The sequence below is a fragment of the Castor canadensis genome, chromosome 11, assembly GCF_047511655.1.
Source record: "Castor canadensis chromosome 11, mCasCan1.hap1v2, whole genome shotgun sequence".
NCBI lineage: Eukaryota > Metazoa > Chordata > Mammalia > Rodentia > Castoridae > Castor > Castor canadensis.
The window spans coordinates 104,903,649-104,919,608 of record NC_133396.1 but is presented as its reverse complement, the minus strand read 5'-3'; the positions used below and the strand labels follow the sequence as shown (position 1 = coordinate 104,919,608).

The 15,960-nt window shown below is 46.9% G+C and overlaps 2 protein-coding genes across 5 annotated transcripts in view; one reads left to right on the top strand and one right to left on the bottom strand.

The window, feature by feature from the left end:
• The window catches only part of Iqgap3 (IQ motif containing GTPase activating protein 3), a 38,773-nt gene extending 38,542 nt beyond the window's left edge, over nucleotides 1-231 (bottom strand). For both annotated transcript variants that reach the window (XM_074047828.1, XM_074047829.1), the window contains exon 1: nucleotides 112-231. In XM_074047828.1, coding sequence (XP_073903929.1) covers nucleotides 112-148 — 37 coding nt within the window. In that variant the 5' untranslated portion in view covers nucleotides 149-231. The remainder of the gene's footprint in view (nucleotides 1-111) is intronic.
• Nucleotides 232-4,807: 4,576 nt separating this feature from the next.
• On the top strand, nucleotides 4,808-15,877 carry Ttc24 (tetratricopeptide repeat domain 24). Of its 3 annotated transcripts, XM_074047826.1 has the most exons (12): nucleotides 4,808-4,919; nucleotides 7,297-7,418; nucleotides 7,569-8,290; nucleotides 8,455-8,658; nucleotides 9,199-9,327; nucleotides 9,501-9,613; nucleotides 9,936-10,034; nucleotides 11,112-11,206; nucleotides 11,347-11,453; nucleotides 12,086-12,182; nucleotides 12,345-12,494; nucleotides 12,594-12,805. In XM_074047826.1, the coding sequence occupies exons 2-12, from the start codon at nucleotides 7,390-7,392 to the stop codon at nucleotides 12,673-12,675; spliced, it is 1,827 nt and encodes a 608-aa protein (XP_073903927.1). In that variant the 5' UTR covers nucleotides 4,808-4,919; nucleotides 7,297-7,389; the 3' UTR covers nucleotides 12,676-12,805. The 3 variants fall into 3 exon arrangements, with proteins under 3 accessions (XP_073903927.1, XP_020018978.2, XP_073903928.1); XM_020163389.2 differs by lacking the exon at nucleotides 12,345-12,494; XM_074047827.1 differs by lacking the exons at nucleotides 12,086-12,182; nucleotides 12,345-12,494 and having other exon boundaries at nucleotides 12,594-15,877.
• The last annotated feature ends 83 nt before the right edge of the window (nucleotides 15,878-15,960 follow it).

Sequence of the window (15,960 nt, the reverse complement as noted above, 5' to 3'; positions counted from 1 at the left end):
GCCGCCAGGACTGGTGGTCCCTCCCCAGTGAACAGCCCCACCGCCCCATCTCTCCCGCGATTGCCAATCCCCCCACCAGCGAAACCCCTGCTGGACCCTCCTGACACTCACAGGCCGCCCGGCCCAGGCCCGCTCCTCTTCGCTCCATGTTCCTCTTTCCAGGTTTGAATCTCCCGCCGATGGGCCACCGCCCCTCACGGTCGCAGCTCTGGGACAGGACGCTTCCGGTCCGGTTTGCGTGGAATCCTGGGATTGGTAGTTCTGGACCGCGAAGGAAAGCCGCCCAGGTGGTTCGCTCCACCGTTCGGCGGTTTCTGGGTTTGCTGTCCCTCCTGGGCCCATTGGCTATCAAACCGGGTTTTTTCAAGTAGTCCCTGCCCCGCCCTAGGCTCTGTCATTTCTCCCTAGTCTTCCCATTAACTTGCTCCACTTCCCATAGTGTTCTTGGATCTTGCTAAGTTGTGGGCCTACTTGGAGCCATGCAGTGAACAAGGTGATGGATGCAGAGATAGATGAGCAGTTAATGCTTTAAAGGAGTTTGCTGTTCTGACTCAAGGGATAAATAATTTAGAGAGCAGTGATGCACTGATCATTACAGTGAAGGACAGGCAGATTTCTTAATGGAACTCACAGCTGATCTGGGGTGAAAAGTGAAGGAGAATTTACCAAATTGAATGAGAGAGGCATTCGGGCTAGTGCAAATAGCATGTGTAAGAGCAAGGTGAGATAAGAAATTAAACTCAGTTTATTAGTGGAGAGAACAAAGGTCAGCCAGGGAGAGGTAGGAAGATTGGAAGGCCAGGCCAGCTCCCACAGCACCTTGGGCACTATGCTAAGGCACTGAGATGGGGTCTGGAGAGTAGTCACCAGCCAATGAACCCTTTAGACTTATGTCAGAGCCAGATTTATATTTTAAAAAAAGCATGGGCTTGGAGTGGGGACAAAGACCAATAAGGAGCTATTGCAGTAGCACAGGGGTGAGATAATAACAGTCTACACTAATAAAAGATAATTATAAGAACTATGCTGAAAAATATTTTTAGTATATTTTCTTTTTTTGGTAGTACAGGGGTTTGAACTCAGGGCTGCAGGCACTCTACTACATGAGCCACTCAGCCAGCCCTGTTTTGTTTTGGGTATTTTCAAGATAGATCCTCCTGATCTCTGCCTCCTGAATAGCTAGGATTACAGGCATGAGTCACCAGCTCAGCTTTTAGTATATTTTCTTTCTTTCTTTCTTTCTTTCTTTCTTCTCTCTCTCTCTCTCTCTCTCTCTCTCTCTCTCTCTCTCTCTCTCTCTTTTTCTTTCTTTTTTGTGGTACTGGGGCTGAACTAAGGGCCTACACTTTGAGCCATTTAACCATCACTTCTTGTGATGGGTATTCTTTTTTTTTTTTAAGAGAAAACATGCAACACTTTTATTTTTTAATCTGGCTTATTTTGATTAACACAATGATCTCCAGTTCTGTCCATTTTCCTACATATGACATATGCAAATAATGAAAACCATTAAAAGTTGTAAATAACGGGGGGAAGGCAAGAAAAAGTAATAGAGGGGTGAATTTGATCAAAATACATTAAACACATTGTGATGGGTATTTTTGAGTGAGATAGGGTCTTGAGAACTATTTGCCTGAGCTGGCTTGGAACTGCAACCCTCCTGATCTCTGCCTCCTGAGTAGCTAGGATTACAGGTGTGAGCCACCAGCACCCAGCTTCAGTTTTTAGTAGTATTTTCTGATAGGTGTCCCTCGTCTGGTATTTCTCCTTTTAGGCTTCCTTGACACTCCATTCAAGCAGTTGGGCAGCCTAGGCTTATAGCCTCAGGAGAAATATGAAGGGGCAAAAAGCAGAAAATACTTAAACCTAGAACTTTTGTAGGAAGGAGAAGCCCAAGGCTGAGACAAAACTGGGAAAAGTAAAGTTTGAAGATAGTGGCTAGTCTCTTGAAGATCAGAAGGGACTCCCCTTGCTTCTCATCAGCTGCAAGAAGTATCAAGAGCCTAGATGTTGCTCCTGGCAATAGGGACACATTTCGTGCTTCCTAGGAAAGCTCCTAGAAGTACATGACCCTGAGAAGAACAGTTGCAATAATGAGCCGGGCATATACGCCCTTACACAGCTGGGCAGAAGTTCACTGACTGAATGGGAAAAGAAGTTCCTAATGAGTTAGTCTGCTTGGGCAAAGACATGAGTCTGAAAGGGCCAGGTAAATGAGAAGAAAGGCGTCAGTGGAAATCTTTGTGAATAGCTGGCTGACAACCAGATGGGCCTCCCCTCTCAAGTCTAACATAATATATCTCCCCCCACATGTACTCTACACTGGGGGAAAAGAAAGGGCAAATCCTCAAACTGACTCACATTATTTCCACCATCCCAGTACAATAGGGAAACTGAGGTCTGGGACATGGCTCAAGTGGTAGAGCACCCCCGCCCCCCACCCCACAAACTATAGGCCCTGAGTTTAAACCCCAGTACCACCACCACCACCAATAATAATAATAATAATAGGGAAACTGAGCAGAGTTGTATTTCTTGTCTACCACGTTATATACTAACACATTTGAATATGTATTGAGTGCTTGTTATATGCTGGACACTGTATTTAGAGTCATCTTAGAAAAGCCATCTTATTTAATCTTCAAAATATACATGAAAAAACTGAGGCTTAGGTCACACAGCTATGGCTGGGGGCATGGCTCAAGAGGTAGAGCACCTTCCCAGCAAGCATGAGGCCCTGAGTTTAAACACCAGTATCACCAAAACACAAACTAGCAAAAAAGGGTCACACAGCTAATAACTAGTAGAGCTAAGATTTAAACAGGATAGTCCCATTCCAAGCTTGAGTTCATAGCCACTATATACAGTACCGCCTCCAAGGGCATGGCCATGAGATTACAGAAAAGAGAATACACTGGAGAAGGATTTCAAAGGTAGAACCATTAGGCTGAGACTAAAAGCTGGAGAAGGAACTGAGGTTTCTTCTGGGTCTCTAGGTCAGTGGATTAGGATATTAATAACACTGTAGACATGAGGAATATGAGCTTCACTTGGATAAGTTAATCCTATAGGTATACTTAGTTATATTTTTAAAAATTAAGAAATTATTGGCTTACTGGTGGTATTAAAATCAGAGGAGTGGATGAAATGTTCTTGGAAGAGTATATAAAGGAGAGAAAATGGGCCAGGTGCTCATGCCTATAATCCTAGCTACTCAGGAGGCAGAGATCAGGAGGGTCACAGTGCAAAGCCAGTTGGAGTAAACAGTTTGAGAGACCCTATCTTGAAAAACCCTATCACAAAAAATTTGGCTGATGGAGTGGCTCAAGGTGAAAGCCTTGAGTTCAAGCCCCAGTACCAGAGAGAGAGAGAGAGAGAGAGAAAATGGGACAAATGGCGTGGCTTACGTGGTAGAGTACCTGCCTAGCAAGCATGAGGCCCTGGGTTTGAGTCCTAGTACTGCCCAAAAAAAAAAAAAAGAAGAAGAAAAAGAAGAAGAAGAAGAGAAAATGGCAAAGAGCAGTGTGTTGGGGGAACATTAGCATTTAGAAGGTAGACAGGAGAGCCAGAAAAAGAGATGGAAAAGTAATTGTCAGAGAGGAAAGGAAGAACCAAGACACAGTAAGTGATGGAAACCCATGAGGAAGGATGTGGTGGATATAACAGAGAAACAAACAAGAAAATGATTCAGGGACTGAGGCGTGGCTCAAGTGGTAGAGCACCTGCATAGCAAGAGTGAAGCCCTAAGCCGGGCGCTGGTGGCTCACGCCTGCAATCCTAGCTCCTCAGGAGGCAGAAAAAAAAAAAAAAAGATTCAGAAATGATCACCAGATTATCAGGAGGTCATTGAAACCTTGGTGAGAACCGCTTCAGTCTCTGCCCTCTCCCCAAATCATCCTGTCTCCTGAAGGGACGCCTACTGAGTGAAGAACCACTTGAACTGTGTATTTGGCCTTGACAGGCTATGGTAGCATCCTGCAGGCTTTGCACATGTGCAGAAGCTGCAGGCACCCCTGCACCCTGCCCGCACACAGCAGGCACTTAGCAAGGCTGCAGGGCAAATGCTGGTGAGCCCATCCAGTTCCTTATAAGTTTGTTCCTGGCAAAGACCTCTCTACTTAAAAAAGGACTTTCTCTAGGTAAATGAGGACATTTGCTTCTGTTGCAGGCCACCCTTGTGGAGTTGGGTCATTAGGTCCCTGGGGTACTGGGGCCTGCTGTCCTCTCATTAAGCAGAACCTGGAGGTTGCAGATCCGTGGAGCTAGAAAAAGAGTCCAGGGACAGGGAGGCTCTTCTGATCTCCAGCCCTTTTATGACTATCAACCTTTTTACCTTGTTTCCAAATGTGAAACTACCACACAGAGGCACAGTATGGAAGAGCATGTGTGTATGTAGGAGAGGGTCCATTTCCGGTACAACCCAAGCCCATTAAAGCTTTCCATTACCCTGCAGCAGATGGAACCTTAGACTAATTACCTTTGATCGGAAAATGTGAAGTCTAATCCCAGCTACATGACTGCTCTGTGACCTTACACAAGTCACACCTGCTTTCTGAGCCTTAGTGACTTCCCATGTGAAATGAAGGGATAGGATAGATGATCTTTGAGGATAATTAATAACCAGCCCCATGAAGTTTTGATTTATTCCTTTAAGTGAGGAACCAGGGGGGCCATGTCTGTAGGAGTGACGCAGCAGCAGGGCAGGAAAGGGAATAGACCTCAAGTGCCTGTGTCCAAGCACCCATCAGGGTTCAGCACTAAGACAGGCCATCTTAGCTGTCACTCAAAGAATTCCCTGAGAGTAGAGGGCGGTACTCAGTTGTCTGGTAACCCTGGGGTCTATGAGCTAACAGCTAGGGGAAGTAACCTAAGCCAGAGGAACCATTCCAGAAAGCCAACTACGGAGAAAAGCTAAAGAGGTAGGTGTCTGCGGTGGGGCCCCCAAGACTGGGTGAGGGTCGCCAGGAATGCCTCCAGGTTGAAAAGTCAGATCTCTGGGTGTTTTTAGAAGCAAACAGAACTTTTTTTCTTAGTGCTAGGGATCAAACCCAGGACCTCACGCTTATTAGGCAAGCACTCTACTACTGAGCTAAATTCCTAGTCCCAGAGAGAACTTCTTGAAAAAGAGAATACATCACTTACTTCTGTCTGCCTGCCCTCCTAAAAATAAAGGGAAGGGGGGCTGTGTGGTAGTGCATACCTGTAATACCAGCACTTTTGCAGGCAGTGGCAGGAGGAGCTTGAGTTTGAGCCCAGCCTGGGGTACATAGTGAGATCCTGTCTCAAAGAAGGAGAAGAGGGAAATGGGGAGGAGGAGGAGGAGGAAGAGGAGGAAGAGAACCCAATGCCAATGCCGGGGTCTTTTCCACTCCTTTTTTTGTCTCCCAAGAGGAAAGTGTGAAAGGGCTTTGCCTTTCGAGAGGAAAGGATACCAACAGGGTACATATGCTAATGAGATGAATGTATTTGTGTTAAGAGGGCTCTGGGATTAGGATGTGGGGGACTGGAACCAGCCTGCAGACAGAAAGCAGAGGAGATGGGGAGAATGAAGTTCCTCAGAAGTAGGGAGGGGACAGTAAATGTAGAGACAGAACCATTTTCCTGGAGCCAGGGATGGCTCCTGGCACACAGCAGGACCTCACTGACCTGAACTGGATTAGACAACAGGGTTAACAAAATTGTGAGTGGGCGGTAGTATGTGGCAGCATAGTGTGAAGGAGGTGCTGGAAAAGGCTCTGTGTGTGCTAGTTTTTCTTTGCTCATTCCATAAACATTTTTTATTATGGTAAAGTAGATATGACATAAAACTTAACATTTTAAGCTTTTTCCCCCCCAAAGCTGGGGATCAAACCCAGGGCCGTACAAATGCTAGGCAAAGCACTTACCACCAAGCTATTCCCTGTTTTGCCCATTTTTAAGTTTCCAGTTCAGTGGCATTAAGTAGATGTACCACATTTGTGTGACCATCCCCACCAGCCATCTCCAGAACTTTTTCATCTCATTCAATAAACTTTTACTGAGAATCTACTATGTTCCTTTAAATTGCTCCAAATCTAGTGGGAGAGACAGACAAAAAAAAAAGTCAGCATTTCACTTAAAAAGCTGGACATCGATCTACCATTTGATACAGCAATACCACTCTTGGGGATATACCCAAAAGACTGTTACTCCAGAGGCACCTGCACACCCATGTTTATTGCGGCACTATTCTCAATAGCCAAGTTATGGAAACAGCCAAGATGCCCCAGCACTGACGAATGGATTAAGAAAATGTGGTATCTATACACAATGGAATTTTATGCAGCCATGAAGAAGAACGAAATGTTATCATTCGCTGGTAAATGGATGGAATTGGAGAACATCATTCTGAGTGAGGTTAGCCTGGCCCAAAAGACCAAAAATCGTATGTTCTCCCTCATATGTGGACATTAGATCAAGGGCAAACACAACAATGGGATTGGACTTTGAGCACATGATAAAAGCGAGAGCACACAAGGGAGGGGTGAGGATAGGTAAGACACCTAAAAAACTAGCTAGCATTTGTTGCCCTTAATGCAGAGAAACTAAAGCAGATACCTTAAAGCAACTGAGGCCAATAGGAAAAGGGGAACAGGTACTAGAGAAAAGGTTAGATCAAAAAGAATTAACCTAGAAGGTAACACCCACGCACAGGAAATCAATGTGAGTCAATGCCCTGTATAGCTATCCTTATCTCAACCAGCAAAAACCCTTGTTCCTTCCTATTATTGCTTATACTCTCTCTACAACAAAATTAGAAATAAGGGCAAAATAGTTTCTGCTGGGTATTGAGGGGGGGGAGAGGGAGGGGGCGGAGTGGGTGGTAAGGGAGGGGGTGGGGGCAGGGGGGAGAAATGAACCAAGCCTTGTATGCACATATGAATAATAAAAGAAAAATGAAAAAAAAAAAAGTCAGCATTTCTAACCCAGTGTGATAAATGCCAAAAAGATACAGGCATAAGATGCTGTGGGACCTGGCATGATGGCTCATGCCTGTAATCTAAGCTACTTGTGAAATTGATATCAGAAGGACTGAGGCTGGAGGCCAGCCTGGGCAAAGAGTTTATGAGACCCCCATCTCCAAAATAATCAGAGCAAAATGAACTGGAGGTGTGGCTCAAGTGGTAGAGTGCGTGCTTTGCAAGTGCCTAGCCTTGAGTTCAAACTCCAGTCACACCAAAAAAAAAAAAAAAAAGAAGAAAAGAAAAGGTGCTACCTATACCATGGAAATAGAAGCCCTCAGTTGGTTGCAAGGAAGGGGAATTTTTTTTTTTTCAGTGCTGTGGACTGAACATATGAAAAGGACTTTCTGAAGGAAGCTGTTACTTGACCTGAGTCAAAGGAGAACTAAGAATTAGAGTGTGAGTCAATATGCTGACCAATGGGACAGACAAAGCCAGGTGAGATGTCAGAGAGACATCCTTGGGACACTCCAGGACAGGGGTAGAGCTGAATTTCCCTCAAGGTATCCTGCTGAGGGTGGTGGTGGGGGAGGGGGGGCCCCCCCCCTGGCCAAGGTTGACTCTGATCCCTCTGTTTGCTGTTGTCAGCTCTATGTCTTCCCCTAAACCTGAGGCTGTCCTCAGGGAGCCTGAGCCTAAGCCTGAGCTGGAGTCCTCACACTGCAAGAAGAAAGAGAAGAAAAGAAAGTGGCTGCAGCAAGAGGCCAGCATCCAAGCCCTCACCAGGGCTGGCCACAGGGCCCTGCAGGCTGGCCAGAACCATGATGCTTTGAGCAGCTTCCAGAAGGCCTTCCTGCTGGCCTCCAAGTCCCCACGAACCAGGGACATTCCTGTGCTTCGAGCCTGTGCCTTCAACCTGGGGGCTGCCTATGTAGAGACTGGGCACCCAGCCAGAGGCCTTGAGCTGCTTCTGCAAGCCCATCCTGAAGAGAAGGCACAGGGGAGGTGTCATGGTGACCAGTGTTTCAATGTGGCTTTAGCCTATCATGCCCTTGAGGACCTACCTCAAGCTTTGAACTGGTACCACAGAGCCCTGGGCCATTACCAGCCACAGGGTGACCAGGGGGAAGCTCAGGCAAAAATGGGAGCCTGCTACCAGGCCCTAGGACAGCCTGAGCAAGCAGCCCCCTGCCTGCAGGAAGCAAGCCAAGCCTATGCCCAAGCAGGCCGGCCCAAGGCTGCAGCCCTGGCCCTCGGTGCTGCAGCAGGGTGTATGCTGAAGAGTGGGCAGCATGGGGTGGGTGAGGTGGTACAGGCGCTGGAGGAAAGCCGGAGGCTTGCTGAGAGGAGCGCTGAGAGGGGACTGCTTGGTGAGGTCATGGGCAGAGGAGGTGTGGGTTTGGGGGAAGCACCAAGTCTGGTGACACTGAGGATTTGGGAAGGGGCTCGGGGACCCCAGAGGAATGGAATAGTGGCTGTGCCCATACAGCTCATTACTGATTTGGCTACCAGTGACCCTGTCTCTGCCCTCTAGGGCCACTCTATAATGATCTAGGTCTGGGTTACTCCCAGCTCCAGCTGTTCCCTCTGGCAGTGGAGGCCTTCCTGCAGGCCCTGCCCCTGTGCCAGAAACCAAGAGAGCAGGCTACAGTGCTGAGAAACCTTGGGATGGCTCACAACGCCCTTGGCAACTACCAGGAAGCCCGGGATTTTCACCAGAAGGCGGCAGAGCTGCATGGTGGGTGCCAAGGGGCTGGAGAATGGAACTGGGACCAAGAAATTTTAAAAGGTTCCAGCAGAGGCCCCAGGGTCCATGGATAGATGGATCTTGGACCAGATGTTGTGCCTGGAAGCCCAGGCACAGGGTACAGGAAACGGGACAGCTAGACAGGGTGGAGAGTCATGGGTCCAGGGACTGGGAACTGGAGGTTAGGAGGCCTGGAGTGGAGCCTAGCTTCTTCTCCCATTATTGTGTGACACAGCAGCAAATCACTTGCCCTCTCTTAGCTTCAGTTTCTGCACATATAAAATGGAACTATTAACATCTGCATTGCCTAGCTTACAAGGTTGTTGCATGGCTCATCCTAGCCATGGGAGGCATTTGGGCCAAAATTCAGGATGAAAAGAGGCTGGGTATGGAGAACGCAGGCCTCTGTAGTCTACTGGATGTGCAGAAGCTAGGCATGAGGACTTCTAGGAACCCTCTCTTGCTTGCTGGGGGTCCTGATGCCACAGCAACCAAAAGCTCCTCTTAGGACCAGGTGTGTTGTATTGTCAGGCTCTGTGGGGCAACGGTGGGAACAGGGTCGGAGTTTTGGCAGCCTGGCATTCGCACTGAGCCAGTTGGGGGACCATAATGCTGCCAGAGACAACTACCTGCATGCACTGCAAGCTGCCCGAGACACTGGTAAGAGTGAGGGGACTATCATGTGACTTGGGTGGAGGAACCCAAAGACTGAAGATTCTTGGGGCTGGTGGGGAGGCAGATGGGAGGACTTGGGGGGTGGGGAGGGTGCCTCAGGAAGGAAAGGTCCATGGGACAGAGAGAGGTGAGAGAACCTTTCAGGCTCTCTTCCCCAGGAGACGTGAAGGGACAGTGGCAGGCCTATGAGGGTCTTGGGGCTGCTGCAGCCAGACTGGGGCATTATGACCAGGCCTTGAAGTACTTTAAAGAAGCACTGGCCCAGTGTCAGGTAAGACCCTCCATATTAGACTCTAACTCTTCCCTGTGTCCCTCCTCCAGAACCCTTCTCTAGCTGGCATTCCCACCTCACTCTCTCTATCTCCCACTCCCTAATGGTTCAAACATACACTGGACACATGTGTGCTGGCCCTGGCACATCAAGAAGAGACAGTCTCTGTCCACAGTTCTGGGCTCTGTGGCTTGAGGGTGGGGTAGAAGAGAGGGGAGGAAAAGCCCCCTTTCCTCCTCTCCTTCCTGTTTCTTCCTCTCCCAATTCCCTGAGGACTGCAATGAGGCCTTCCTCATTCCCCCATGGTCTCCCTTCTCTCCAGAAAGAGCCAGATTCTGTGCGAGAGCGGCTGGTGGCCAAGCTGGCAGATGCCATGAGGACCCACTTAGCCCAGGTGGGGCTAATCCAGGATCACACACAGGTAAGCTGACACCTGAGACAAGTAGATGGGGCTGGAGACAGGTTTCCCAGAGAAGGCTGTAAGCAGTGCTGATGTTCTTAGGGATGGCATGCTTAACTGCTCAGCTGTGTCCATTGCTTGCGTGTGAGATGCATAGCACGTTCCCAGAGGCAAGGAGGTGGATGGTGATTGTGCTATATCTCCAGTACAAGGGATGTCCCAGGACTTTGGCTTAGTGGTAACAAGCCCATTGGGTGAAGACCTAGGGGTGCAGTCAAGGATTTTGTCATGAGTAAAGAGGTGGAAACATGAAAGTCCTTGGCTGCAATTCCCTAAATGGCCACAAGATGGGGGATAGTGCTCCAAGGAAGTCCCTCTCACCCATATCCAGGTTAGTGGGGCTTTTCTCTGCCTATCTTCATGTCCTCATTCCTGGGCTTTCTCTCTCCCCACACTCAACCTCCCATTCTCTCTCCTTAGGTCGTTGGAATGCCTCTCCTTTCATACGTTGGGATCTCTTTAGGAAACCTTCTACCCCAGGAATTGAAATTATACTTTATTACATGCATTTAATAGTCTTATGTTCTCTTATTTTAAAGAGTAGGACACCATACTTATAAATCTGCAGGTAAAATTAAATTAGCCTGAGGCTGAGAGTATAGCTCAATGATAGAGTGCTTGCCTAGCACGTGTGAGGCTCTGGGTTTGATACGCAACACTGAAAAAAAAATTTAATAGCCTGGTACAGTCAGAGAATTAGATTGGGGGTCAGAAGATCCAGGCTCCATCCAAGGTCCATCATCAACCCTGTGCCAGGTAAGGTTCTAGGAAGGATGGAGTGGTGGTCAGGCTCTGGCCAGGTCCATAAACCTGAATTCTAGCTTGAGAGTTGCTAGGGGACCTTAACATAACAAAGGGCTTCACTCTGGTATCTGATTCTCTGAGACAAATGGCACACCCTGGGTTGTCTCTATCAGGTAAGTCTCTGTCTCTCTAGGGCCATTATGTCTCCTTGCAGGCAGCTGGAGGGAACAGACACACACACAAACATACACAGGTGTGGCCATTTTCCTCAAATCTACCCCCTGTCATTCCCAGACCCCAGCTAGAAGACTCCAGGCTCCAGGCTTGGCCTGCCAGGCATCAGGGACCTCAGCCAGGGTGCAAAGCAGCACAGCAGATGCCCAGTGCAGGTGAATTAAGTGACCTAGGCAGAGCCTCTGAAGTGCTGGGAGATATGGCAGGGGGTGGGACCTCCTCAGTATCCCCATGAAGGGGTGGGCCAGGCTGGGGTACCCCTTGCCTAACTGTGACTGGTTCCCTGTCCCTACAGAACTTCTGGCAGGTGGGAAGATAAAGATTTTGAGGAAAGCCACAAAGAGAAAGAGAAGGAAGAGTCGGTGAAAGTTCCCACAATGTCTGGGCATCAGAGACTGGAATGTGAGTAAAGTTGGCTGTCTAGGCTGTGCCCTGCCTCTTGCAAATGGAGCTCTGTTCTGACCATCCTGGTCCTCCTGCCTCCTGCCCTCACCATCCTGACCTTGGCTCAACCCCTGAAACAGCCCTCTCCACATTTCTACTTATCTCATGGGCCTGGTCCATTTCCCCCCTGAACCTATTCCAGATTCACCCCTTCCTCCTTGCTCCCACAATTTTCCTAATGTCTTGAACTTTGCTACTTAAAGCATTGTTTGTTGGGAGCCTACTACCTGCTGGTGTTTTCTTACCCCATCTCACTGTTTACTAGACTCTCCCTCAAAGCATTCCAACTCAGGGAGCACAGTTCTTTGCTACTTGTTGAGCTGGCTTAAATTTACTAACAGGTTTTCAGCATTTCCTTCCAGGCACAGTGACCTGTGAATTATACCATGTGTCAAGCTTCTATGTGACCTTTTTTTCAAGCACTTGCCTTTCAGAGGCCACAGTCCTTGGTGTACCTTCCATTTACAGTGACCAATGCCTACCTGGACACCCACCCTCCTTGTTCTTCTCCCAGAGCTTTTTCTTTCCCTCCATAATGGTCCTTGGTGTGAAGAGGTCTGTGATGAATGTGTCTGACCCTCTCCATTCAGGTTCAGGACCCAGGCCCCATTTTCCATTTGGAGGTCCAGGCCTCCCAACAGTAGAATACTCTGACATCCTGATACCCAATGGTCCCCAAGCCAATAGGTGAGTCCCTGGAGGAGGAGAGGAGGCCTGGAGAGTGGACAAAGGAAGTAGAGGATGTGGCTTAGGGTGATTTTTATGGGGCATGACTACTGTTAAAGATGGGGGAAGGTGGGATCTGGTGCACAGGATATGGGTCCCATAGCCTTTGTCTTTGCCCTTCAGCAATATGGACAACCCTCACCCAGCAGCCAGGGGTATCTCCTGCCACCTGCATGGCCTGACTGTAAGCTTCAAAGAAAGGGACAGTTCTAAGGAAAGGGAGGACGTGAAGCTTAACGTTGCTCCCTCTTGCCCTGTATCCCAGAAGCAGAGGTGAGAGCCAGAGAAAGCACGGAAAGTTAGAGCCAGGGCAGGCAGTCTCCTGGGATTCCTCAGTTTTCCTCACCTGCAAGCCCCTCTTTGCCTCCCCAGGTCCTCCAAATGGCCCAGGGAAACCCTCAGCAGGAACCCCCAGACGAAACTCACCCAATCTGCCTTCTGCACAATTGTGTGACCTGCACCTGCTGGCTACAACTTTCATCTCTGTAGCACTTCCTAGCGCACACACTTTACAGGGTTCTCAGAACAGTAACCTCTTCCCAGTCAACTCTGAATGGCCATGGAACCCAACACAGACTGTGAGAGGGTACTCAGTTTCAGCACTGAGAGCATCTCTTTGCTCCTCATTGGGATTTTTGGACTCAATAGGCAAAAGAAAAATACAAAATGGACGATGAATTTCACTTTTCTTTCTGGATCCAAACCTCATGGTTGCTAAGGCCCTTGCCAGATCAAACTATGACTTCTTGGTCAGGTAGCTTTGGAGTTACTGACTTTCTCCAGATCTCCTTTTCTCATACGGAAAACGGGAACACAATGTTACAGAAGACAGCATAACCAACACATGACTCTGCTTCTTCCCTGAAATAGCAGTGTCCCAATCACTGTGACCTATAGGATAACACCAATGGCTGCAGCAACAATGTTATGTGATATTTATTAAGCATTTACTGCATACCCCATATAAGTATTTTTGGTGCCCTACAAGTATTTTTTCACAATAAGCTTATGAGATACTATAATGTCAGATAAATTTTTTGTTTGTTTTCTTGCAGTACTGGGGATTGAATGCAGGGCCTTGTGTATGCTAGGCAAGCACTGTACTACTGAGCTACAGCCTTAGTCCATGAATTGCTATTATTATTATTATTATTATACCCTTTCCTAGATAAGGAAAAGAAGGGGCCAGGCATGGTGGTGTACACCTGTAATGGCACACCAGGAGGCAGAGGCAGGTAGGAAAATTGAGTTTAAGGCCAGCTTGGACTACATAGTATGACCCTATCTCAAAAAAACAAAAACAAACAAAATAAAGATAAGGAAAAGAAGGCTAGAAAGTTAAGTGACTTAAATTTCCAAGTCACACAGTGGTATGAGAAGGCAGAATTCAAACTGAGGCAATGAGCACCTTCCAGAACGCTGTACAGCTCTGCTCCCTCCCAAGCCTTGCTTACCAGAGTCTGCTGTGGCTTATCACATGTGCTCATGCCAGTTATATGTGTGTCTGTAATGTGTAATTTAGTTAAATATTATAAATTCAAGAACTAAGTGTGAAAACAAGCACTGTTTTTACAAAAACTAAGTGGGATCCTTAAGACTTGATTAAAGTAAGTCGCTTTTTTGTAGGGCTGGGGATTGAACCCATGGTATGGTGCATGCTAGGCAATTGCTCTTAACAGCCCAAGGAGAGTCACTTTTAAAAGTTATTGATTTAGATGTGAGCAAGGGGAGATCATAAGATTCTAGACAAATCTTGCATTCAGACTGCTTCAGACATGCCATTAATTGATTTCCTTTAAGGAAACAAACTGGAAATTGCAGGTGATGTATTAACTGATGAGGTTTATGCAAGAAGGAAGATGAGGAACTCCAATCTCTGGCCCCAATCTCAGAGAAAAGACCCTAGCTCCACTCTGACAAGTAGCAAATGAATTTTTTTTTCAGTACTAGAGTTTGAATTCAGGGTCTCACACTTGCTAAGCAGGTGCTCTACTATTGAAGCCACTTCACAAGCCCTGTTTTGTGTTGGATTTTTTTCCAGATAGGGTCTCTCAAACTATTTGTCTGGGCTGGCTTCAAACCATGATCCTCCTGATCTCTGCCTCCTGAGTGGCTCAGATTACAGGCTTGAGCCACTGGTGCCCAATTGTATTTTTGTTTTAAGTTGAAATAATTCACTTCTGATCATGTCAGATAGTGGGTAGGCAAATTTTAACCTCTACCCTCTTAAGCTCCCTAGCTAGGCCTGAGAATTAGATGGACATAAAATAGATTTACATGGCTGGGCACCAGTGGCTCACACCTGTAATCCTAGTTACTTGGGAAGCTGAGATCAAAAAGTTCCTGAGACCCCCATCTCCAAAATAACTAGAACAAAATGTTCTGGAGATGTGGCTCATGCAGTAGAGCACCTATTTTGCAAGCCCAAAGCCCTGAAGTCAAACCCCAGTCCCACCAAAAAAAAAAAAAAAAAGGATTTACATGGCTGGGGATATAACTCAGTGGCAGAGCATCTGTTTGTTATGCTCAAGGCTCTGGGTTCCATCCCCAGCACTACACACACACATACACACACCCCACAAGTTAATAAGAGAAAGCATAGATTTATTTAATAAAAGTTTTATGTGACACAGGAGCCCTCATAAGGAAATAAATACTCCAAAGAAGTAGCAAAACCTAAGTGTTTTTATACTAGGGGGAAAAAAAAGAAGCAATCGTGGAAAAGCAACTAAAATACAAGGAGTGTATGGGGAGGCTAAACGAAGTCATTTTAATGAGGTATGCTTGTACAGACTTACTTCAGCCTGTACCCCATCTCTGGTGATAAGAATATTACTTTCCTTGTATACAGAGGGCATCTTTCTAATGGGAGTCTTATTTCCTGTTTCAGGAAAAAAAAAAGAGGTTAGACTGCTCATATCACACTGGTTAGAATTTAGTTACATAGCCATGCTTCAAGGATGCTAAATTTGGTCATTTAGCAGGACAGCAATATGACCAAATAAAACTCAAGAGATCTGCTACCAAAGGAAGAAGAGAGACTGGATTTTGAGGAACAAGTGGCAGTGTCTGCCACACATAACATTGCTATTGGGTTAGGCCAACCCAATACCAACCATCCCTGGCTCTCTCATATACTTATTGTGGTATCTTCAGAAAACTACTTGATTTCTCACTGCTACCCAATTTTCTCATCTACAACAGGATAAAAACATATTGTAGGACTGGCAGGATTAAATTTGGTAATATATGAAAAGCTCCTGGAGCTCAGCATGTGTTCAATCCACATGTCTTCCTGATTTGGTTTTGAAAGCATTTCCCAAAGAAAATTCCAAAGTGGACTAATCTTGGGCACTGCCTTCCTGGAGACGGCTCCCATTTGTTTGTCTTATAAATTCTGTGTGTGGTGAGATATTTTTTTGTATCATTTCGTGTTAACATCTCAACAGAATAAGCCCTTATTTACATATTTCTGCATTTGATGAGTATAGATTTTTTTTTCTGCTGTACTGGGGCTCAGCCCCAAGCCTCAAGCTTCTTGAGCCACTCCACCAGCCATTTTGTGTTGGGTATTTTTGAGATAGGGTCTTATGAACTATTTGCCTGGGCTGGCTTGGAACCAAGAGCCTTCTGATCTCTGCCTCCTGTACCCAGAGGGCATAGAATAACTCTTTTTGTTTGTTTGTTTTTTTGTGGTACAAAAAAACTCAGGACCTCACACTTACTAGACAGGCTCTCT